The 26,389-nt window shown below is 32.5% G+C and overlaps 3 protein-coding genes across 3 annotated transcripts; 1 reads left to right on the top strand and 2 right to left on the bottom strand.

Moving 5' to 3' along the window:
* Nucleotides 1-15,337: 15,337 nt before the first annotated feature.
* Nucleotides 15,338-17,697, top strand: LOC113690379 (1-aminocyclopropane-1-carboxylate oxidase 1-like). The gene is made up of 4 exons (XM_027208243.2): nucleotides 15,338-15,519; nucleotides 15,706-15,932; nucleotides 16,557-16,890; nucleotides 17,223-17,697. Exons 1-4 carry the CDS (start codon nucleotides 15,415-15,417, stop codon nucleotides 17,511-17,513), a joined length of 957 nt encoding a protein of 318 aa, XP_027064044.1. The 5' UTR covers nucleotides 15,338-15,414; the 3' UTR covers nucleotides 17,514-17,697.
* Nucleotides 17,698-19,043: 1,346 nt separating this feature from the next.
* On the bottom strand, nucleotides 19,044-19,706 carry LOC113689308 (uncharacterized). The gene has a single exon (XM_027207096.1). The coding sequence runs from the start codon at nucleotides 19,704-19,706 to the stop codon at nucleotides 19,044-19,046; it is 663 nt and encodes a 220-aa protein (XP_027062897.1).
* A 72-nt stretch (nucleotides 19,707-19,778) lies between these two features.
* Nucleotides 19,779-20,546, bottom strand: LOC140007276 (uncharacterized). Its single transcript, XM_072049988.1, has one exon. It carries the CDS (start codon nucleotides 20,544-20,546, stop codon nucleotides 19,779-19,781), a length of 768 nt encoding a protein of 255 aa, XP_071906089.1.
* Between the last annotated feature and the right edge of the window lie 5,843 nt (nucleotides 20,547-26,389).

Raw genomic sequence — 26,389 nt, 5'->3', positions numbered from 1 at the left:
GAGCTCAAGACTATTTCAAATTTCCAAAAATTCAAACCTACCAAATTCCCGGTCTCAAACACAGATTTTCTTAGCTGATAAGCCCGGACAAGAGTAAATGAAAAGAAGTAACTACAGGAACTAATTTTAACAGCAAAGATTATAAATGCTTAGCTGCAATGAAGTAGAAGATGCAAGCCGGAACACAAGATTAAAGAAGTAAAAGCTAGACAATGGTGGGCTGGATCTACACAAGACATAAATCTGTCCAACTTGAGGCCAGTTCATACTCTTTCAACCCTTTGTTTAGCTAGCTTTTAATTTTTTCCTTTCTTTTTCTTTTATTTCCCAGCTTGGCATTTACCTAGTGGAAAAAGCTGATTTTCTTTTGAGCTGTTTTGGAGTGGTTAGCTTCTATACATTATCAGATAGATTTGGTATTCCTTTAATATCTCAGCTCGTTACTATGGCAGAAGAGGTGACAAAGATAATGCAGAAGTTTGCCTTAAACAACCAAGAATGCAATATAACAGATCTGGATGTAGGAGATTCTAGTCTTAGTAGACAGGAATGTTTGCTAAGTTTGATGGGGAAAATCCAGGGTGAAAAGATAGCCAACTTTACTGGAGTTAAGTACTTTGTCACTAATGCCTGGGGCTACCCTAAAGATTTGAAAGTGACATATTGGGACCTAACCTATACCAATTTATAAACCCAGGAGTGGAAAGTCGAGAAAGGATAGCAAATGGGGGGCCATGGATAGTGGATAACCAACTGCTAGTTCTGAACAAATTGTATGAAGGAATTGAGGATGACCAAGATGCATTCGGAATAGCCCCTCGAGGTATGTTATGAAGTTAAACTTTTATGTAATATTTGCAAGTATGTATGCTGCCATAATTGGAAAAGATGAAATTCACTTAAAATGCCAAGTTAAATGCTGCTTTTAGTTAAGATCATAAAACCCTTAGCTTACTAAGATCACAGTGTGTAAGATACAGAAGTGGTATAATATAAAACATTTAGATATCATAGAATACAAAGTGGCATTTTTTATCTTAGTTTTTGTTATTCTTAAATCACCCTCATGTCTTTCAAATAGAATTATTGTATTTCAATGTGGTACTAATTAAAAGAAATAAAACACTCCAATTGATTACATCTCAATAATGTTGATAATTGCCCATTAAAAATTATTTACTTATCCTTAGACTCCATTTGCAATTATTATATAGATCAAAATTTCTTAATCGAAACATGAGAAATTTCTCATTAGCCCTTTGAGATTGTAAAAAAATCAATGTCAAAAAATAGATAATATGAAAAAGAAACTGAAAAACATACAAGGAGAAAAGATTCTTTATTCATTTGTATATTTTCACACAAATATCACAAATAAATTTCACAATTATGTGCTTTTTACAAATATGAAGAAATTTTAAAAATGAAATGGAAAATCCAACTATTTCAATCAAATGAATTTAACTATCTCACAAATAGAGCTTTTCTCTCTCTCACTGAGAGCCTTTTCCCCCCATTGGTGGGAGCTCAACATTCTTTCAAGGGAAATTTGCCAAATTGGTCCCTATCATTTTCACAAAAAACTTTTTTGGTGCCTAACATTTAAAATCAATCAGAATAATCCCTAACATATAAATTATAAGCCAGTTTGGTCCTAGTACTCGTATTTGCTCATTTCTCTGACTAAAAATAGCACACCTCTCTCACGTGGGCATAATTTCAAGGGTAAAATCGAAAAACATTCATTAATCCATGGTTTTAGACTAAAGAAAGAGAATATTCTCTTCAAAGTTCAAGCTCTCCAATGGCTACTCTTCCATAACTCCACCCACTCCTTCTAGAGTCAATCTTGAGTCATTTTCCCTGGACCTACTCTATCAGATGCATTCCACCATCGCCACATTGGCAACTCAGTGTTTCAGGGGGTGAGAGAGGTTATTATTCCTCAAACAGGAGGTAAAGAAGAAAGGCACTTGAAGGTGCAAGTCTTGGTGGATACTTTCCAGCCACTACTGAGGGGCACTATTGTCAAAATGATTGGTTCCATGAGATGGATAAAGTTTAAATATGAGAGATGCCCAAATTCCTACTACACAAGTGTAGCTATTGGACATAGCGAGAAAGGTTGTAAAACAAGAGTTTCAGTGGGGAGTGGACAACAAGAGAACCAATATTGACCTTGGATGAGAGCAAACCCTAGGAAAGGATTCCCACAAAAAGAAACTAATAGCTACAAATTCCCTTCCAAAAGGAGTTACTGGGGAGTACTAAATGAGGAAGTAGTTCGAAAAGAGTCAAGCAAGGAGGAATTAGTTTCCAACCAATGTATCCAAAGGGAGAATGAAACAGATAGAGGGAGCAACAAGGTAAATACCTTTAGAAGTGAGGAAACAAGAGCAGCAAACAGATGCATCAAATGCAAGGCAAAGGGAGGAAGGAATGGAGGCAAGGGACTTGATGGAACTTCACATTGCAACACAAAAAGCATCTGAGGGACACAAGATGGGGATTGGCGTTGTGGCCAAGCTGAATGGAACAAGAATCACAGCTGACTGGGCGCTAGTGGACAGGACCTCGCTACTAGACATCCAAGATGAAGCTGCAGCAGTGAGACTGGCACTCATCAAAGTAAGGCAGCTTGGTTGGCACAGGATTAAAGTCATAAACGTCAATAAACATCTTATTGCCATGCTGAAAAGTGGGAAAGGAGACAATCTGAACATAGTCACGTTAGTGGAAGATATACTTGCTCTAGCTAATCTGTTTCAAATGTGGTTTTTTGAAGTAGGAAAAAATAGTAATATGTCTCTATGTAAAAGCATTAGTCGTTATGCTCTAAGCATAGTTATAGATGAAGAGAGAATTTTTGTCTCTTCTTAGTGTCATCGTACACTTTGTATAGGTGGTTGAGCCATTGCTCAATTATTGTAAAGTTTGGTTTGCTATAAAATTCATCTATCGTTTCCGAAAAAAAAAAGAGGAAACAAGAGCAATGCTGACAAACATTATAGACACAAATTAGGGTAATATCTTCAAATGTGACAATGATCCAACAAAGAATATGATGGGAACTTAAAACTAGATGCTGTTATAAAACACTACTATGATTACTAGTATTTAACAGGTATGTCAAACATGTTAATGGTGGAGTAAAATGAAAAAAAAATAACAGTGGGATAGAAAAAACACTTTAAAGTGTAAAATATCTCCAAATTGGAAATTGAGATGCAATGCGAATGTCACATACAATTTATTGTTGTAAAGTACAAACATGACTCTAAATAGAAAAGTTTTGGGTAAAAAGCGTTTAACTTAAAATTTAGGATTAAATGTTGGAGTTGATATTAAATTGAAAGAGAAAAGGAAAGAGATGGATAAAAATAAAAAAAATAAAAATGATGGTCAAGTGCCGTGAGAAGTTAAACTTCTTTCAACATTTCTAAATTTTAGCATTAACCTATGTTCTTCCTTTATTTTTCTTCTTTTGTTAAAAAATAATAAATAAATAAAAATTAGGAACTATTTCGACTTTGCATTCTGAAGATGCATGCATAGTTAAATATTGAAATGCTCTGAACTAGTGAACTTTACAATTTCTCTACCTATTGAAATTCTCCATTATGTGCAGTTACCCATCAAATAAGACGACCAAAGCTATTACTATCAGATTAAAATGATTGCTTTAACCTCAAATAAATTAACTTGTGGAAGTTTATTTTGAGTACATAGAGACACCATGTTTGTGTGCTTCACTTATTTTCCGCTCACTGTTTGATATCCAAATTTAGCACTTAAAGTTAATAGATTCAGATCTTAATATGTTCAGATATGTTTGATAATAAAAAATTAAATATTTGAATTAATTAAGTGGTACTGAATTTTTTAGGCAAAATTTGCTCCCAAAAATAAGTGATAAGGTATTTACTTATCACTTAATGTGATATACACTCAAATGTATTTAATTTCATACTTAATAATTTAATAATTTAATGGATTCAGATTTCAGATTTCAATTTTCAAAGTTTAGTTTTATCAAACGCCACCTAATGTCCTATAGTATTAAGCGTATTACTGAGCTATTAGTTCTAACATGTCACATCAGACATGTTTCTCTTTTGCCACATTTTATGCTTATGCCTATTTGTTCATGTTTACCTTTTGAGTAGGGTGAATAACAACATTTGAATTCTTTACCTCCATAGAATGAGCTTCGACCACTAGACTATCAACCAATGGCATATTATACCACTTAATTCCATGATAAAATGGTCTTTAGAGTAGGAAAATTTGAATATACACATACACATGCGTACATATACATATACATACATACATATACACACACATGTATGTATGTATATATGAAGTACTTACTCTAATTAGCCATTTTCTCTCTCTTAGGTGACATGCATAATTATTTGACGAGTCATTTGAATATTTATAATTTAGCCATATTTGTATCCAATTCCTCTCTAATTAGTTAATTTTTTTCTTATAGTTTTCATCTCTTCTAACAATTTTTATCTTTTCAAATAAACTTAAAACTGAATATTCATTGATAAATGAATTGCTACACCTTGTGTATTTAATTGAGCACAAAATTAGTTCTAGGTTTACGACCATTGTTAAAATTTAATTATACACGCACATATACATGTATGTGTGTGCACTTGTGTGTGAAAGTATTAAAAATTTAATTAACCATTTCTCTCTCCTAGATAGCAAGCCTAATTGAAAAAAATTTGTAGGTCATTTGCATACTTGGGTTTTATCCATATTTGTATTGAACTCTTCACTAATTAATAGGTTATATACTTTTTCTCTCTTCTAACAAAAAAAATATATATCTTTTTTAATAAATTTGTTTACCCTTTGTATCAGTACGACTTAAATTTACTTATTTTAATTATTATATCTATAGATTTACTAAATCTAGAGAAATTAAATATTCCTTCATGAAAAATAATGTTTGGATCTTTAGTATTTAATTTGGTAGAAATATATAGTTCTAGGTTCATGGTCATTTAATAAAATTTTAATTATTTCAAAAAATATCTATCAATTTTTTGGGTATACATTATAGTATTAATCAATATTATTATATCATAGTAAAAGCATGTATAGAAGTTTTTAAAAATTGGTATGGTAACTAAACACTTAGAATGCATCAATTTTCTAAAGCCAATTTTAAAGAATATGTAAGAACAATGACTTGAATTATTCATACTATATTCACAAACAATTAGAAAAAGAGTAAATCTTATACACACTGACACCATATATACTATCATCATTGGATCTATGATACATGTGCAAAAATTAAATTTCAAATTTAAATATTAATAATTTTTATTCATCCAAAACTGACGATATATACACTATTAGTGTAGGAAAAGTTAATCGATTAGAAAAAAATAAAAAGTGTGCTAGGCACGAGCTAAATACTAGTATAATTTGAGAGGAGATTAGGATCTTATATTGACATTGGAATAGCTTCAAATTTAAGGGCAAAAAGGACTCCAGGATAACTGGAAAATGACAAAAGGACTCCAGAAAAAAACAAAAGTTTTGTGGATCCAAATGGATACACCCAAAAGACTGTGGGATTAACTTGAAAATGACAGGAAAGTAGATCGAGCAAAATAAATTTAACCAAATCTGAAAATTGAAAATTTTCCGCTTGTCTATATATCCTTGAACGAACCTATTTAACCTTTCTTATTTCCTTGCACGTGCCCACAATTTCGTGGTGTCAACGGAGAAACTCAGTGGACCTTGGTTGCGGACTCATTTGAAACCAATTTAAATTTAAATGGAAAATTTTGATAACCCAAGGAATACACTTTCGTTTAAAGTCCAAAGACCAGGATGCACACTTTACCTAAATTTTATGAGCTTCATGGATAGAATCACCATGACATATAGATGTGATGCGTATTCCACAAAAAGATAGCCTTAAGCATGGAGTCAATGGAGGAACTCAAATCAATTTGTTCTACTGTAATTGTGGTTGCCAATTTGGGAAGCAAGGCCTTAATTTTTGTTTATTAGATCTGAGAGTTTTTTCAAAATTTGTATGCCAAATTTAGGATTTTTAGGCCCTCCTATCGATATTAATCCTAGAATTTGAGCTCGAACTAATTAAACAACAGATTAGATAGTGTTAACATGCACAAATGTTCATTGGCTTACAGGTGATTTATTTGAGTTTGAAATCTGTTGGAACTTCTAAGTGTAATCTGTTGGAATTTCAAATTTGTTGTTACAAAATTTCTTTCCAACAATGATGACACGCATTGTTCTTTGCCTTTAGAAAATGATTTTCAACTTAGAACCCTTTAACTTACTTGTATCTCTTGATTAGTTCTTACTAATAGGACCCCAAAAAGAAAAAAGGGAAAATGAAAGGCAAGAAAGTTAAACCCAATTGGATGGCCGTGCTTCAATGTCCAAGAAGTTGGGGGGAATCCAGAATTTGTATTGAAGTCAATTGTCAGGTTCAAATTACATTCCTTTTCACCATAACGAGGTAGCCAAGGTCCTGCCTAATCAACTTGACCATTCTTCGAAAAGGAAAAAGGCTGGACCCTTCTTGTAACGACTCATCTAGATTCTCCAGCAACCAGCCAACCATTTGTTGTTTGGAGGTCCAAATCATACATATTGCCAGTTAAAATTTCTATATAAGTATTTTAATTTTTGTTCAATTGAAGTGTTATTGAAACTTGGGTGAAGTTATTACAAGAAACAGCAAAATCAACAGAAGTAATTCCATTATTATCCAAAAAAAACCATAATTTTTTCCCCCAAATCCAGAATAGCAGCCTCAGACAAATAGCAACCTTATAAATCCACTTTCTCTAACTTTTTAACTTTTTGGTAATGATACAATTACCTCAGCACAATTTCAAGTGTTGGCATTATGCTTGTGCACATTTTACCTTTCCTGATACATACTTTCATCACATCATATTTGGCCGATATACCTCGTGGGTTCATTCTATCTTTTTTATTTTTTGACGTGGAAGTGAAAAAGATTTAAACAGACTAGTTTCACGAACTAATTCCGTGAGAAAGAACTAATACTCGATACCAAATATAGCCCTTTTTTTTAACAACCTATCTACGCATCTTACTCTTTTATTTTTCATAAGATTGTGTATAACTTAGAATTGTGTGATTAATACAATAGTTTACAATTCATTGAGATTACAATTTGATCTACACTTGGAGGTATAAATACTCGTCAACAAAACAATCTATCCCGTACTTTGTAGGACAAATACTAATGTAAAATTAGATTAATATAAAATACTAATGTAAAATTAGATTAAAGTCCTCAAGTCATGAGGACTATATAATAGTTTGATTGTAAATTGAATGACAAGTAAATTTTCAATGTTCAAGATCTAGAGGAATTATTTTATCAGAGAGACAAATTTAGGTGGTAGGTAGAACAAGAAAAATGAAATGCTCCCCTTAATTTAATACGTATGTTTATTAGTTTAATAGGGTTAATTACAATTACCTCCCTTAAAGTTTGGCCAAACTACCAAATGATCCTTGAAGTTTGGTCAAATAACAAATGCCCCCTTATTAGTAACTTCCGTTAAGTATCATAGATGGAATTGGTGAAAAGACAAGATAACCATAAGCATTATTAGTTGGAATAGCGCCTGTATTGTATTTTACAATAGGAACGAATTTTCAAACACTCAGATATAATTTTATACTCTAAGAAAATCATAATTCTTCCTTTTATTTTAATCTTCTTCATCTCTAACTTTCTGAAAGCTTGAATATGGCAACCATGGCAGCAGCAGTCGAAGGCTCTCTAGCCCATCTGGCCATGCTCAGCCACTACCGGCCACTAACATTCAATGGTGGATCTTTGTCAAATTTGCAACTAGGACTTGAAATTTGTGTAAATTATGATTTGATCATCAATTTTGGCCAAAAGTGACCACAAAAGCACCAAACAAGTCTAAATAGCTGTATCTCGTATTCTTATCACTACTCAAACCAAATTCCACAAAATTTTTATGAAAAATTTATTCATGATAAATAGAATAAAAACCAAAAAGCTGCATCTCCTATTCTCATCACCACTCAAACCATATTCCACAAAATTTGTATGAAAATTATGTTCATGACAAATAGAACACAAACCAGCCAACAAGTCAACAAGAAAACATCAAGATCCCTCTATTCAAGAGCCAAAGAGACGAAACCCATTTCATTTTAAATTTATAGATCTCTAATAACAAAAAGAATTCATCTCACTTTAGATTCGCAGATTCCTCACATTTACCATGTAGAAAATTGGCACGGGGCATATAGCAACTATTGATTTGTACCCATTGGAGTAGAAAAGTGACAAATCGTCCATGCAATTATGTGCCTTTTTGTGCTTGAAAGCTAACACATGGTATTATCCCAATTGAACCCTGTACACACTTATTGGTTATGATGAAGAAGTCTTTCGAGCGAAGGTTGCTGGTAAATTATATGTTATCCCAATTAACAATCCTAGCTTCAATTCTAGCCATTAAATTAAAAGGCTATTTAAATCTAAACCCACGACAAGGTGAAACTCTCAACTCGAAAGCACTTTCATTTTTTCTTGATTTTGGTATACTCTCTTTTTCCTTTTTTTTTCATAATTTTCATTTAATTTCTCCTCTGTTTGTTATTGCAAAGCTCTTTTTTTCCTAATATTTTATTATTGTTATGTTATTTCAAATCTTTCTTCTATGAGGTAACAATTAGTGAAATTGACTTGTCATAAAAATTTGCAACTCTTTTCTTTTTCTCTTGTGGTTCTTGGGTAGTCAATTTCTTTTAGGGTTAATTACATTTACCTCCCTTGAGCTTTGACCAAACGAATCGATCCCTGAGATTTAACCAAATAACAAAAAGGTCCCTCAAATTGAAAGATGTATAACAGATACACCCCTCCGTTAGTCGGTTGCCGTTGACCGTTAGGGCTAATTACATTTACCTCCCCTGAGATTTGATCAAATAACGAATCGATCCCTGAAATTTGATCAAATAACAGATTCCTCCCCCACACTAACTTCTGTCACTTATATGTAACGGAAATAGCCAAAAGTTTGAATAACCCTTATTGATTTCCATCAAATTTTTAAGGGTTAATTACATTGTGTAGAAAAGCCTTCTGCTGGTTTGGTTTTACAATGGGTTACTAATATATAGAGTAAAATGCCAATAGAAAGCTGGTACTTCGTTTATATAATAGGAAAAGTATAAGGAGCTGGTACATTATGGAAAGAAAAAATGCGTACTACATTTTCAACCCTCTTATTCATTGAAAATTTTAATTTTACTTTATCTTTTAAATAAATTATTTTTTGAAAAAAATGGGTTCTTTGTTCATATAATTGGGAAAAGTCGTAAAGCATTGGGATTTTATGGGATAATGGGTATTACCCCATGTAACCCAAAATTTGTCACACTATTTCACCAAATTACAAAATACATGTATGGCAAATTTTGCATTACAAGGTCTACCAGAATTTACTCTGATTTTATCTGTTAAATAAATTAATAATTTGTTGGATTCAAAATTTTATCTATTAACCAAAAATTTTTTTTTTCTGAAAACACAAAAATCGATAGGTCAAAAAATTGATGGAAATCAATAAGGGTTATTCAGACTTTTGGCTATTTCCGTTACATATAAGTGACAGAAGTTAGTATGGGAGAGGAATTTGTTATTTGGTCAAATCTCAGGGATCAATTCGTTATTTGATCAAATCTCAGGGGAGGTAAATGTAATTAACCCATAATTTTAACAGTCAACGGCAACAGACTAACGGGGAGGGTGTATCTGTTATACATCTTTCAATTTGAGGGACCTTTTTGTTATTTGATCAAATCTCAGGGATCGATTCGTTATTTGATCAAACCTCAGGGAAGGTAAATGTAATTAACCCTATGTTTAATGATCTAATACCCAATAGTCAGAAAGTTGTCGAATCAAATATTTAAATTACCTTGTTTCTTGATCTGTATCAAATCCTTGACTTATAAAAGTTTTATTATAGAGTTTGTAAAATAATTAATGTTGGACGTCTTTCAACAGGTTTAATAAAAATACTTTTCTATTTATTTATCAAAAAAGAGAGTAAAAGTTTTTGTAAATCACAAAATTTGAATTCAAGAGGTGTCAATGGAATTTATTTGCCATTGTCATAATTTATTATTGAAACTTGACCCATCCTTTGGCATGAGGGAATTGCTCTACCATTTTCTATTTCCTCGTCTCTACCCACTTTTACTTTTCAAATATTTCGGCAGATTTGAAGATTTTCTAGTCTTACTAATTAGAGTTATTTGCGGAATTTAGAAGTGACTAGATAGACAGAAGCTTCACATGGTTTTATAGCCTATGAAATGTGTACCTCAAAATTTCCTCGTGAAAACGACAGGTAATGTATTTTCTGATACCTAATTCTCCAAAAAAAAAAAAAGGAAAAGAAAATTCAGTTATGGGACTTGCAAGGATATACTATGGACAAATTATATTTTGTACCCCTAAAACTTTATATTAATTCCCATATTGCACCTTTAACAGTGTTATCCACCCACTTTGATCCAGTAGTAAACAGGCGTCTAGAAACATTAACCAAAAAGCAGCTCTGAGAATCAAATTTTCTATTAGTTTCTTTATTCACCACCCTTAAACTTCTGATTGGTTTATAAATTACATTTTTTTTCTTTTAACAAATGACAATTATGTGAACCAACAAACTGCAAATCATGCATCTGGTTTGTCTAGTGGGAATGATTGGATTATCAAATTCTTAACGTGGCTATATAGTTCAGCCCAAAAAGATTCCAACAAGCTACTGAGGAATAAAGTATATATGCCATTCATTTTGTTTGTGAGTAAAAGTATTACGGCAATAATTTCTATTATAAGACTTTAAGAATAGATGCATACACTAATGAAGTTTTGATTTTGATGGTGGACTAGAGTGGGCAGAAAAAAGCACTTTGGACTGCAACATGTCTCAAAGCTGAAGGTTGAAATGCAATGTATCACATAGAATTTATAGTTGAAAGTACAAACTTGACGTTAAGGTGTTGTTTCTAATCAACTTTTTTTTTCCTTTTTTGCAAAAAGTGCCCAATTTCAAATTTAGGATTCAATCTAGAAATTTATATAAGTTCATAGATGCAAAATGGAATTATCTTATATGCAATTGATCTAAATGAACATAGGAGAAAATGAAAGACAAAGCTAATAGATGAAAAATGAGAATGGCCAAGCGCCAGAACAAGTTAAACTTTTTTTTACTGCTTTCTATGCATGTGTCTAGTTCTTCATATTCATCATAGAGGAAGGTGATTATAATCTAACCATTATCAACCAATGTATCTGTTTTACCACTTAAAACTGGAGTCGAAGAATTGGACACTGTTGTATGTAATATGTTTTGACAGAAGATTAGGAATTTAAAATTTACATTGGAATGGCTTCGAAAACAAGAATAAAAAAAGAATCCTATATTATTTGGAAAAATAAAAAAGTTTTAAGGGTCCAAGTGGATGCTTCTAAAAGATTAAAGGATTAATTTGAGACTGACACAAAATTCAACTCAGGAAAATGAATTTTAACCAAATCTTGGAAATCGAAATGTCTTTTCCCCCATTTCCAAGTACGCCGCCTCTACTTGTGGCATCCCTGTCTTTTCTTCACATAGTTTTTCCCATGCTCGAAAGTCAAATCTAAATCTACCTTTGTAATTGTGAAGAATCATATCGGACCTGTTTGGATTTGAGAGTTTTTCAAAAACTTATTTTTCATTTACAATGCTACAATAAAAATTTTATAAAAATAACTTCAAAAACATCATATCCAAACAAATATTTTAAAAACAACTCCAAATATACAAAAAATATATTAATATATATATATTAATATATAAATATTATATACAAAAAAATATATTTTGCCTAATAAATATATAAATACATATATAAATATTAATACAAAATATAAATATATATAATTAAATATATTTACATATATTTATAAATATATTTATATTTATTTATTTAATTATATAAATATATTTAATTATATATATTTATATAAATAATACATTTATATAAATTTATAAATATTTTTATTTCAAATATTTTTATAATATGCAAATTAATATATATATATTTTTTAATATGTATATTTTGATATTTATATTTCAATTATGAATATAAGATATATAAAAATTATAGTAATATTAATATATTTCAATTATGTATATTAATATGTATAATATATATATTACATCAATTGAAATAAATATTATATTTTTATAAATAAATACCAATATTTTGTTTAAAATATATTCATATATATATTATTTAAATATAAATAGATTCAAACTCTGAAACAATTGATTTAACAAGTTTTAGTTTAAAGGCCAAGTTATTCTCCTATAAAATTTTTAACAACCTTACCTACAATAACCCCAAAACACTCCTCAAAATTTTTAATATACACACTTCAAAAATACCAAACAATACAAATAAATTTCACTTCTTTCCTTTCCTCTTCTTCCTCCCCCACATCAACCCACCACCACCTCCGGCGCCGGACACCTCTTCCGAAAAAGGAAAAAGAAAAGGAAAAGAAAAAAAAATTTTACATCTTAAAATCTTTTTCTACAATTTCTACAGTAAATTACAGTAAAGTTTAGATCAATTTTACTTTCAAACTCCGCTTCCAAACAGATTGATCCAAATTGATTTAAAAGACCCCACATCTAACAAGAACATAGAAAATAAAGAAAATAATAACCATAAAAAACTCTCATTAAGAAACAAAGAAACTTTTACCAGGAAAATGCTAGACGAGAATAAACTCTTACTAGGAAATCCCAGAAGAGAAAATTTTATTTCAAAAGCAAAGACAAAAACAATTGGGAGAGAGATCAGGGGAACTGGAGAATGAGAGGTGGAGTTCGTTAGCTGAAGAAATTTTTGAAAGAAGAGGGAAAGAAGGGTGAGTAAATGAAGAGATAAATACGAGGAAGTATCCAAATGCATATGCACTTGATTTATACATGAGCTTCTTCTATTTGTGGTCTGACGGCACGATACACTTACCAAATAAAATAATGTAGTCATTATGAAATTCTAACATTATCATGCACCCAGTAAACTGTGTATAATAAATGAATTAATTTTATATATACTATCACCATTAGATATATAACATATGTATAAAATTTGAATTTGAAATTCAAAAGTTACTCATGTGTCATCGATCTAATCGTGATAGTGTATATATTGACAGTGTATATAAAATTTATTCAAATAAATTGCTATCAATATAAACTTTTGCTGATTAGATAACAGTGGAACCACCTATTAACTAATTTAAAATACACCATTACTGTACTTCAGGTTAATTGTTCACTGATATTGTAAAAGGTTTTAACATAAACCACAAAACAAGTGAACGGAATAGTTGGTCATACAGTTAATCGATTTAGCATGGCGGGCCAGGATTTTTAAAAAGAGGGGGTGAACTTAAAAATATGGCAATTTTACTTTACGAGTCTAAATTTGAAAATTATAAAATGCATGATAAATTTTTTGTGACTATATCACTTAATATTTTGGTCTTTATAGTTAATCCGAAATCAATGTAAATTATTTTAAACGAAATTTCTATATGAAGAAGTTTTTTATGATCTTAAGATGATTTTTAATAGAGTACTAATAAAAAGTAAGTCTACAAACCACAAGAAGGAAGCTATTTCCCCAATATTGGAACAAGATACATGATAATATATCAAATTCGTGTAACTATTCATGTCTCTACCTTCTCATTTCTTGTGTACCGGAAAAACGAACTTTTCTTTGCTTTAATACCAAATTTCAGGGAGGTAATACATAAAGTTCTAAAAAAAAACATGTATTATGAAGTTAAATTATGTATATGAAGTAACTAAATAGAAGTTTAAAGTATTTAAAGTCTAAAAGATAATAATTTCATGAGGCAAAACTTAGATTGGGAGGGGGGGGGGAATATGATTTTAAATGGAAAATCCAAAGTATTTAGGAATCAAAAGGAATTTTTCAGAACTTGGAAGCAGCTGCCCCTAACCCCTTGTGACTCTGCCACTGCCGACTACCATAAAAAAAAAAAAAAAGATTGACATAATCACTTAAATTTGACTGATATATGAAAGAAAGTCGGTTATCCTTATTTGTCTTCTTAAAGAGGACAAACACGACGATAAAGAAAACCCAAGTTGGATTCATTCAATTAGCCAATAAAACTGTCTGTTTCCTGTTAGACCAAGGACTTTGCCATGCTTGAAAACCTTATTCCATTCGGCAGCCACAGGTTTATGGATTAAAAAAAAAAAAGGGATTTGTGCGCCTCAATAATTGCTAAATAATGGATAAGGAACGGTTGGAGGCAAAATTGATTTTAAACGATTGAGATCAGTTTTTGTATAGGTTGCATGAGATAAATGTTAACATATTTTAAACGTATAATTGTAAATTTTGATATAGGTCATATAAAATTTTTTGCATCAATTATTACTTAAATGGTATATCTATTTAAGTATGAATTAATTTATTCTACATTATCAAAGTATAATTTTTTATGTTTCTGAACAATTTTAAGTGCATGACATATAATTTTTATTTAAATTTAAGTATTATATATATATAATTACTAGAGTAAAAAATCTTATTATACAAACTCATCCAAGTATTCGGACAATTTTGTATGATAACAACTTAGATCACATTTCAACAAAACAATAATAACAATAATAATATGCAGCCGCCCAACGGGCTGATGGTCACCACAAGCAATTTAGTCTTGATGGTATGGGAGGTCAAGAATTCAATTCTTGCCTTTCATTAATTTACTATTATATGTGGTTGTCTTGAGTGGCTTTCTCTGAGGGTATTTCAACTCTCATCGACTCCCCCTTCTCTTAGATTAGGATAATTTAGATTATAAAAATATTACTATTGCGATAAAAAAAATAATAACAATAACAATAAAATAGGGCAGCCACAGATTATCGGTCAAGATGAAAATGTCCAGCCATCAGAAGTGGGACCTTTGCACTTCAGGTAAGATGGTCCAACAAGGCAAAACGACCTAGAACAACTGGAATTTAAGTCAGTGTTGTTGGTGGGCCAAATGGAAATTTCCATCCATTTACAAGCTTTCGACCACTACATGATTTTCAAGTGTTCTCTAGTCTCCGCTCGTGCCAGCTTTCTCCTATAAATTGCCACCCCAATATCCAAATCCCACACACAACACACAAAATACACAACAAAATCCAACTCCCACGCACAAAACACACACTTTAGGCAAGAAAAGTAGCCACCACAAAGGCTAGTAAGATGGAGAACTTCCCAATAATCAACATGAAAAACCTCAATGGTGACAAGAGAGCTTCCACCATGGAGCATATAAAGGATGCTTGTGAAAACTGGGGTTTCTTTGAGGTACTACGCATTCCTTTTTTTTTAAATTTTCTTTCTGATATAAGGCAAACTAGTGTACCTCATTTTGTTTTTTTGATGTAACAAACTGCTGTACCTAGGATTTTCATGAGTTAGTTTTAATTTTAATGGTTCTAAGAAGTTTACATTATTAACTTTTGTTTCTTTTCTTTGGAAACTTTGATGTAGTTGGTGAACCATGGAATCCCACACGAGATGATGGACACAGTTGAAAGATTGACAAAAGGTCATTACAAGAAATGCATGGAGCAAAGGTTCAAGGAGTTGGTGGCAAGCAAGGCTTTAGAGGGTGTACAAGTTGAGATTACGGATATGGATTGGGAGAGCACATTTTTCTTGCGCCACCTTCCTGTCTCAAACATTTCACAAGTCCCTGATCTAGATGATGAATACAGGTAACAATTATAGCACATTTCCCAATTCAAGAAATATTTTGAAGCAAGTCTTATGTGGATAAGTAATCATTTTGCTGACAGAAAGAAAACTAAAAAAAAATTGAAGAAACCAAGAGTATGAATTTGTCTTTATGTTACTTGTAATAATTCATAGCTTCGTTGTTAAAGGTTGTAAATTTGAGTCTTTGTTAACATTTTATTTGTGTTCTTAGCACAGATTTTCTTGTCATCCTTGTACTATTAGAGTGTTGTTTACAGATGTGGAAAGTTATTCAAGACAAGATCTTAACAGGAACATGAAATGCATAAATACTGTTGCGCTGTAGTTAGTTCCTAGGTCCCAACACAATAGGAAGTTTTGAGCTGACCGAACCTCTGTGTCCCTCTGTGTCCCTTCTCAAGAAACAGATAGATTTGGATTTCCATTCAGGTATATCAATAAAATAGCCTTTCATCAGACACAATTATTGACAACTTGGCTTGAAATATCTTAAAATATTCCCTTGTCAATGCCTAAAAAGCAAGATATATCCATGGCTCTGTCATAGGCTATTTTAATTTTCTCTTTTTATTAATTCCACCTATCCCATCAAATTTTCCTCATTATTTTTTCTTATGATTCAGGACCATCATGAAGGAGTTTGCTGTAAGATTAGAAAAACTGGCTGAAGAACTTCTTGATTTACTATGTGAAAATCTTGGTCTTGAGAAGGGCTATTTGAAGAAAGCCTTTTATGGTTCAAAAGGTCCCAATTTTGGCACCAAGGTTAGCAACTACCCTCCATGTCCCAAGCCAGAATTGATTAAGGGACTTCGACCACACACTGATGCTGGTGGGATTATCTTGCTTTTCCAAGATGATAAAGTAAGTGGTCTACAACTGCTCAAGCGTGATCAATGGGTTGATGTCCCTCCAATGAAGCACTCTATTGTGGTCAACCTTGGTGACCAACTCGAGGTACACATTAATTTCTTGGGATTAAAAATTTATACTTTTATAAGTAATATGATAGTACTAAATAAAAGAAACAAAAGATTTCTTACCTTCATACCAACATATTACGTATAGTTACACTTGTGCCTCATAAATATTGCTTATGGATAGATAATTTCTCAAAAAAATTACTTATAAATACGGAATATCATGCCAGATTTAGAGGGGTGATTGTAATTTGTGAGCAACACTAAACATCAATATTAATTAATGCAAAAATTAACAAATCGAATCGACTATTTATTCACTTATGCCTTTTTATTTAGGGTTCTAATTATGTTACAAATTAATCACAGGTGATTACCAATGGAAAATACAAAAGTGTGCTCCACCGAGTCATAGCTCAAACAGATGGAAATAGGATGTCACTTGCTTCATTCTACAATCCAGGCAATGATGCAATTATTTATCCAGCACCAGCACTGCTGGAAAAAGAAGCAGAAGAAAGAAAAGAAGTCTACCCAAAATTTGTTTTTGATGACTACATGAAACTCTATGCTGGACTTAAATTCCAGGCCAAAGAGCCAAGATTTGAACTCATGAAGAACGTGGAAGCCAATGTTACCATAGGAATAAAACAGTGCTAGGATGTTTTCTTCTCCTCATATGTTTTCTACTTATTATTATTATTATTATTTTTTATTGTGGGGGTTGTTGGTTATTCCTAGTCATTTGTTGCTCGGGTCCTTTATACATCTGAGGGACCAAAATTTATTATGTCGTAAGAATTCTAAGACAAAGAAATAAAATAAGCTATACATTTCTCCAAAATCATTTGTGGCAACTGTTGCAAAGCTATATGGTTGATTGACCTAATATTTGGTTTAAATGCCTTTTAAAGTCCTTAAAATTTTCTCTATTATTAGACACTCAACATTTTACTTTAATTTATGAATGCCGGATCAATTTAGTCCTCAAATTTCTAACAAATCTAACAAATCAAATATCTGGTACTTTGAACAAAAACACAATTATGTTTGGAACTATGAATTTCAATTATCAAACTTAAGAGAGAAAACTTACAAGGAGCAGCCGATATCAAATGCAAGAAAAGCTAAGTTTGTCTCACATAACTATTTATTTAATAGTTGTAAGCGAATGATTAACATATTATACATGTTAAAGCATTTAACAGTAATGCATTAGTTACATGGCCGAGAACTTAAAATTGGCAATATCCTTCAAAAGCCCACTTTTTGGTACCAAATCACGAATAACATAAACAAGTTATCAATAGCCAAGACAAGCCAACGATTTGTTGACTACTAAGTTTAAATGAAAAAACAAAATCCATTCAACATTTACCACATTTGTACTTTGCCACCTTCAACTTAAAAAACAGGCAGTTTGCCCTCTAGCAAATCTGGTTAGTGATTTTAACGGTCAAAACTCAAAAGTCAAAAGCAAGCCAAGTTATCCTCAAGCTGACAGAAATATGGTTGACTACTAATGGAAAAAGTTTTTAGAGTTAAATATATTTTGTAGAACCATTTAAGAACCAAATACTAATTTGGATGCAGTTTAGAGGAAAAATCAAGGTTGATTGGTGACATAAAAAAGTTGTATAAGTTCAAGAATTCTCTCATTCTCCTTATAGTTCTTTTTTTCCCTTTCTTTTTTGCAAGTTTTTTCTCGAAACATGTGTCACTATTATCCCTCAACTTCATATATCCAAGAACATGCAGACACACACACACACACACACGTGTAACTTACACCTTTCCAGTCTTTTACTTTTCACAAGGAGTTGAATTTTGTATGCTTCTTTCTGTGGATGGAGACACAAGTTTTCCTCTAGTAAGTATGAGGATTAAATAACCAACGACTATAGCCATTAGAGAGAGCTATAAAACTCTCCTTGAGTGCAGCTCGAGATTATGGTCTATATTATAAAAAAATTAGAATTTTTAAAAAAAATTTCATCAGGAGGTACGTAGGCAGTGGCGGAGCTAGGAATTAACTTTGGGGGGAGGGGCGAGTCTATAGCAATGAAAGTAAAATATATTTACAAAAAAAATAATATGAACACATATACCACAAGATTAGAAACAACCTTATATAGAATGAAAATTACTTATACGCTTCACATATACAAAAATATCATCATATTTACAAATCTATTTGACTGTGTGGGACATATGAAATTGTGCACGACAACTTTTAATTTTATCAAAGTCATCAATGATTGAATTTATATCAAAAGTTCTAGCAATTTCTTTCTCAATATACATTATCATAGAGTTAGCAAGAAAGTCTTCCTCCATCCTAGAACACAAACAAGTCTTGATGATTTTCATAGCAGAAAATGCACGCTCTGTTGTAGCTGTTGAAACAGGAAGAGTCAAAATAAGACGAATCAATCTATCAATAAGAGTATAGCACATTGACTTTCTTGTCTTTGCTAACACTTGGCACAACTCCTGAAGTGATGACAAATTTTGGAGCTGAGAATTATAGGAAAACTCAATCTGGAAAAGCTCTAATTGAGTTCTTAAGTGTAACTTCTCTTGATCTGTGAAGTCAGCTGAATAAAACTTGTTTGCAAGTTGACAAATTTGTTCAATATTGAAAGCCTGAAAATTATCTTTGGGGTGCAATGCTGGACTAAGAATAAGCAACTCTATTACATCTTCCTTAAACCTATTCTTCATTTCAAGTATTTGAGAATCAACAGTTGCCAAAAACACATCAATCCTGTAGTGATGCTCCATGGTAATTGGATCATTTTGTTTTCGAATTCTTCCTCGACCTGCTTTATAAATGACATTCATATCAGGCATCTCTATATTTCGTGCATCACAAAATGTCTTTACATTGGTGAACAATTCATTCCATCCATTATCTCTGTAACTTTAAAGTCGATCCTTTGTTGCTGAAGCCAATTTAAGGGCACCCAAAATATCTTGAGATTTGCATTGTAAAGCTTGAGAAAGTACTTGTGCAAATCCTAAAATGTCCCTCATCATATGCATAACAAGAACAAAATCAAAGGATGTCATGAAATCATAAACTCTGTCAGCTTCACTTCTTTGAATTGATGTATTTCCATAATTGATAACATCAATTAGGACAGAGCAAATGTCTTCATATTCTATGAATAAGCTATAGATAGAACTAAAATGAGACCCCCATCTTGTAGTCCCTGGCCGTTTTAAGGTACCAATCTGATTCTGACCCCTACCAGTCTCAAGTTCATCAATAGCAATCAATTCAGCAATTCTAGCAGCTCTAGCAACTCTAAGTTGGTCCACACGTTTGCAAGAAGATGAAATTAAATTTATAAGAAGAGATAAGTATGTAAAGAATTGTTCCACAGGAATTACCTCTTGAGATGTTGCTACCAATGTTAATTGCAATTGATGAGCAAAACAGTGAATATAATATGCATAGGGGCACTCCTGAATAAATAATGCTTGTAGTCCATTCCATTCTCCATGCATGTTACTAGCTCCATCATATCCTTGGCCACGAATGTTTTCCACACTAAGATTATGGCGAGAAAGGACATCACATATCTCCTTCTTCAAAGTCAAGGAATTGGTTTCGTGCACATGACCAATGTCAAAAAATCTCTCTTGAGTATAGCCTTGCTTGTCCACAAATCTAAGAACAATAGCCATTTGCTCTCTTTTTGATCTATCTTGAGCCTCATCAACAAGTATAGAAAATTTTGAATCACTAATCTCCTCTCAAATATACTTTTGTATCTTGCTCGACCAAGTGGACAATATCTCCTTTTGGATCGTAGGAGAAGTATAAGATGCATTTCGAGGAGCATTATCAAGGACCACACAGCCACTTTTTCATTATAAGAAGACACATGCTTGATCAACTCAATAAAATTACCTCGATTGTTAGAATCTAAACTTTCATCATGACCCCTAAAAGCCACCGCTTGAAATGCACACCATTTTGCAGCATCTATGGAAACTTGAAGTTGCAACCGATTTTTTGCAACTTGCTCAGAATTTTGCTTCTCAACAATTTTATCAAGATGTTGCAATGAGTTTCCCAAATCATGATAGCATTGCATTACCACTTTGTGTGATGAGTTAGGATCTTTTTCAATGTGATTTAAAAAAGCACAATTTTTTTCCATCATTTACCTTCTTCCATGATCTAAATCCACTAGTTGTGAAGGCCATTGATCCAAAACGGTCCGTTGGCTTGGAAAAAAGTGAGCAAGGAAGACAAAAGGCAGCATTCTTTGTTGGAGAAAATTCCAACCAATCTGGAAACAATTTATACCAAGAGAAAAGGAAACGTCGGCCCTTCTTGTCAACAACCATTGATTCAATCGGAAGCTCAGGTTGGTATGGCCCAAACTTAATATATGCTCTCCGTACCTCATCCCTTTGATGCTCTAGATATTCCCAAATGGATTTTTGCTTTCCAGGATCACGTTCTATGGATGAAATATCAAACTCTAATGATTTAATTCTACAAAATTTCTTTGTTTGATGCTTAGGAGAAGAATCACGAAGAGGACAAGGAGTTTCACCACTTCCACTTGGTTCTAGACGTCTTTTCTTGAAAAAAGAATCAATTGTCCAATTGGCCATTACCACTATATTTGCAACAAAACAACAACCTGTAATCGAAATAAAATTGATTGAGAAATGCTGTTTATGGTCTTAGAGATGGGAATTTGACCAATGCAAAAGACTGGTTTCCCTAATTCCGTTACAAATTTGGCCATTCAACCTGACTGAAAGCCCGGCCATCACCCAAGGAAGCCAACAGGATTCTCAAAATAAAATTAGTATGAAAATTGGAAAAGAAAACCAGTCTCAAAATCAACTAAAATAAATGCTTATCACCCGAATTCGGAAGGCCAAGTACGAAAAACAATACAAGTCCCTCTCGAGCATTTCATCAAACAACTGGCAGGCGAACTTTTTACACCCACATTTCACTAAATAAATGCAATGTCAAACTAACCTAGTAAATGGTAATAGCTTGAAATTCCTGCGACATTGTATTTGTATCCCCAGAAACGGCTTCACCAGTGGGAGAGAATTAAAGGAGTCTGTCTGTAGGTTCTTCTTCTGTGTAATCTTTTCTTTGCGCGGTAGGGAGGAAGTAGTATAATATGCTGCTACTAGATAGCAGTGAAAGATACCAAGTGTACAGTAGCAAACTAGACAGAGTTGCCCCGCGTTTTTTATGCACTTCAAAACTTGACGAGGAATTTGATGACTTGCATATTCAAATTGCCATGTTATTATTAGTAGAGCAATGAGGCCTTCATAAAATGTATGTACATCTCTACTATAACAGAAAAATCTGAGGAGGTGGGCACTGGCCAGTGGGTGTTTCCTTTGCCTTTGTGTTTTGATTTCTTGTCTGTGGCCAGTTGTTCGATGTGACTCCTTACCATTTTTCACTCGAAAGCCTCCCTTTTAGCTTAGCTTAGCTTCTAACTATGGACGGACATGAAGCAAACAAGTAATCCCGCCAAACATTATTGTTTGGGCCCTTGGAGGGGCAGAGTAAATTTTTTGATCAATTTTTGGGGGGGGCAAAACATAATAATAAAAATTTTTTTACTTAGAAATTTTTTTAACAATTGGAGAGGGGGCGGTTGCCCCCTGGCCCCTCCTTCCCTCCGCCCCTGTACATAGGTACCGTTTAGAAGTCCCCAGCCAAAAAAAAAGAGGATTAAATACTGAATTTTATGATATAAACTGAATGTATAGGTACACCATCACCAGCTTTGTGAGATGATGTAATTTGTACACCTTGTCCACAATGGAGCCTCTCTAGCAACTGTCAATCTCCCAGGAATTCTAGAGTATAAGTGTGCCTCGCATGATTGAACCATTCATTTCATTTGTTGACCTTGCTGCCAACGGTAAAAACGATCGTATTTAGTTTGTTTATTAATTTTCCAGTGACACGAGACAAAACGAGGCCGGTGGAAGAAAAATTAAATTGTTTAATCAAGATTTCATTCTATGGCATATGTGGTAGCAACAAAGTTAAGTTTCTTCCAACAAAATTACAAATAAAGTGGGCAGACAATTTAGCGAAAGCATATGTTCAAAAATCTTTGAATAAAATGAATTAAGTTAGTTACCCATAGCGGTTATAAAAGTAAAATTCTGACCAAATTTGTTTTAAGGGGCATATTACAACTGGGATATAATCTTAGAGGGGTGTAGTGTTATGTCGTTTATCAAAGTAAGTAAGGTATCTGTTAGGAAATTGGCAACTTTTTTAGACAAGTTTTTTATTTTGTGTGGAAGTAACTAGTTTTCTAATTGGTTTTAGTTACTTGAAGTATTATCTAGGAATTTTCTATTTCGTTTACGATTAGAAGTTATTTCCTATTTTCTATAAGTCTAGAAATTAGAATTGATTTCTTGTTGTTATTTGGGTTTTGGCCAAATAATGATCCCTATAAAGAGGTGGGTTGGATTGGATACTACAAAGAGACACACAATGGCACACAAAAGGCGACATGTACTCTTATACATGAGTGATGAGAGAGGGTTCTTGAAAAATAAGAGATGGTATACAAGGGTTGGGATTGGATTCAAGTTATATTCTTGTATAAGGTTTGTCTCTCATAATAAAGAATAGGTTTTTCTTCGTAAATGTAGGTTCAATGGTGGAACCGAACCACGTTAAATATTGTATGTTGTTTATCTTTCATGCTTGCGGCTTGTTCCTCATTAAATTGTTGTATACTTGATATTTCAATAGTTATGTGTTCTGCGTTTGGCTCTCACCAAGTGGTATCAAAGCCTATTGCGAGACAGGGCTACTCACAAGCAATTGGATCCCAACAAACTGAATGATTGGATCAAGAGTTTGGTTGTTTAAAATTGGATCCTGGTTAACTGTTGAGATCAAATGGATTGATAGCTATCACCAATTTGAATAATTTAATGGGTCATATCCTTGTTTCAATGGTTTGGCAAAAGCATTGATGGTAAAAGATGGGAAGTCGAAAAGCATAGAGATGCTTGATGGTGAATTTAGGTAGGTGATTCAAGGGTCAAGGAAAAGGTGGAGTCCAATGTTGATTTTGAGTGCGAATCGGTGGAGACTTTCTCACACCTCCAACAGTTGATACTTCATTCCGATGAATTTTAGATTTTGGTTATATTTTTTGGATGGTGTAGCACGTGTTCCAGAGAAACAAAGAGATCTAATTTTCAAGCGTAAGAAGACTCTAATAGTTACCAGTTTTTTGTTTTAGGTGAAATCTTAGAAACCATACGTGGCGAGACAGTCCTGAGAATAGGAAGAAATATGGTGATTTTATCACTTAGTTATCTCAATGATCAGGGTTAAATCTCATAGAAGGGGATCCCGGATTACAAGTGGTGGTGAATCGAAACACTTTCTCACGAGTCAATTGGAAGTTGGAGTTCAGGTAACTAAGCATGTTTATTCGCCAATTGAATTAATTTGGTGTCAAGATTGTATTGATTCAGGTGTGTAGTTGGGTATCATATTATTTGGTTGTTGAAAGCAAATGATTACTACAACCAATTTTCGCCAAGGTGAAAATTTGTTAGGAAATTAATTTAATTTCTTTTTGTACAAGTTTCTTATTTTGTGTGGAAGTAACTAGTTTTCTAATTGGTTTTAGTTACTTGAAGTAGTATCCAAGGAATTTTCTATTTTGTTTAGGATTAGAAGTTATTTCCTATTCTGTATAAGTCTAGGAATTAGAATTGGTTTCCTGTTGTTATTTGGGTTTTGCCTAAATAGTATTCTCTATAAATAGATTGGATTGACATACTACAAAGAGATATATAAGGGCACACAAGAGGCGACACGTAGTCTTATACATTGGTGGTGAGAGAGGGTTATTGGAAAATGAGAGATGGTACACAAGAGTTGGGTTGGGTTCAAATTGTATTCTTGTATAGGATTTTCCTCTCATAATAAAGAATGTGTTTCTCTCCGTAGATGTGGGCTCAATATTGGAGTCGAATTATATTAAATATTGTATGTCGTTTATCTTTTATAGTTGTGGCTTGTTCCTCATTATTGTTGTGTATTTAATATCTCAATAATTGTGTGTTTCGCGTTTGGATCCTAATAGTATGTCGCGAAGTTAACCTTTTATGTAATATTTGCAAGTATATATGCTGTCAAAATTTGGAAAGAAGAAATTCACTTAAAATGCCAAATTAAATGCTGCTTTTAGTTAAGATTATAAAACCCTTAGCTTATTGAGATCACAGTATGTAAGATACATGAGTGGTATAATATAAAACATTATAGATACCATATAATACAATGTGGCACTTTTTTTATCTCAGTTTTCGTTATCTCTAAATCACCCTCATATTTTTTAATTAGAATTATTGCATTTCAATGTGGTACTAATTAAAAGAAATAAAACAATCCAATTAATTACATCTCAATAATATTGATAATTACAATTAAAAATTATTTACCTATCCTTAGTGTCGCGCCCTATTTTTTGCGATGGAAAAAGAAATAAGGTGTTTATAAAAGATGTGATTCTTATTTAAAAATAAATGAAAAGGACCTAGAATGGGACTTAAAAAAAAAGACAATTTGGGTCCAAAATTTAGTCTAAAATATTTTTAAGAAAAAATAGGAGTCGCCACTTGGTATGGAGTTTGAGTGTACCAAGTCACCCCAAAAAATATTTTTTGACAAAAATAAAATAAAATAAAACCCTTTTGACAACTCCAGATCTTCGAAAACAGGAGAGAAAATGGGTTCGGGAGTCACGGTTGAAGAAAGGGAAGGCAAAGATTCGATTAACTCAAACCTAAGGCGCCCTTTCAACCTAGTCTAAGCTAGTTGCGAGATTTAGTCAAAATTTTCCTAATCTAACCCTTAATTTTATCACGTTTGGATGTTTCCTACATGGATGCAAATCTAAATTTATAAAAAATATCGAAAGGGACACAATGTTCATTCAAGGGTTTAATTGAACCAATCGCATTAATTGCGAAGGCCAAAATGATTCCTTGAAAGTGTCACGAGTATGCGAATGATGAAATTAAAATAAAAGAAAAGAAATTAAATCATATACATATATAAGTTATCAAAGAAAAAGGGATTGCAACTTAAAGGGTATGGGAGGCAAAAACTCGTGACATAATTTTCTTATACATGGATTAATAGGGTATTTAAACTAAAGAGTTATGATCACCCATTTCCCATGTTTGAAAAATAATTATCCTAAAATGAATAAGCAAATGAACTAGTTTAAATGAGATGCAATTCTACATGACATGATTGATACCTATAGAGGGTAAGGGATAATATAATAGGGAATATCATGCAAATGAGAAAAGATCCTAAAAATGAAAATATGCATGAAAATGTAATGAATAGCACACAAAGATGAATCTAACGCAAGACGGCCTAAAGGGTCTAGCGTTGGACTAGCCCATTTCTAAAAATCCTTACTAGCGTTGGACTAGCAAGTAAGCGGAGGGAGAAGCCACAACTAGCGTTGGAC

This window comes from Coffea arabica, chromosome 5c (assembly GCF_036785885.1).
Source record: "Coffea arabica cultivar ET-39 chromosome 5c, Coffea Arabica ET-39 HiFi, whole genome shotgun sequence".
In the NCBI taxonomy this organism is placed as follows: Eukaryota; Viridiplantae; Streptophyta; class Magnoliopsida; order Gentianales; family Rubiaceae; genus Coffea; species Coffea arabica.
Note: the sequence above shows the minus strand (reverse complement) of the source record. Positions and strands in the feature narration are given on the sequence as shown.

Bases quoted from the DNA above. Each gene is read 5' to 3' on its own strand.
- LOC113690379 (XM_027208243.2), top strand. From the start codon at position 15,415: ATGGAGAACTTCCCAATAATCAACATGAAAAACCTCAATGGTGACAAG. The intron at 15,933-16,556 runs GTAACAATTATA...CTTATGATTCAG, and splicing joins GATCTAGATGATGAATACAG to GACCATCATGAAGGAGTTTG. The intron at 16,891-17,222 runs GTACACATTAAT...AATTAATCACAG, and splicing joins ACCTTGGTGACCAACTCGAG to GTGATTACCAATGGAAAATA.
- LOC113689308 (XM_027207096.1), bottom strand. From the start codon at position 19,706: ATGCCTGATATGAATGTCATTTATAAAGCAGGTCGAGGAAGAATTCGA.
- LOC140007276 (XM_072049988.1), bottom strand. From the start codon at position 20,546: ATGGCTATTGTTCTTAGATTTGTGGACAAGCAAGGCTATACTCAAGAG.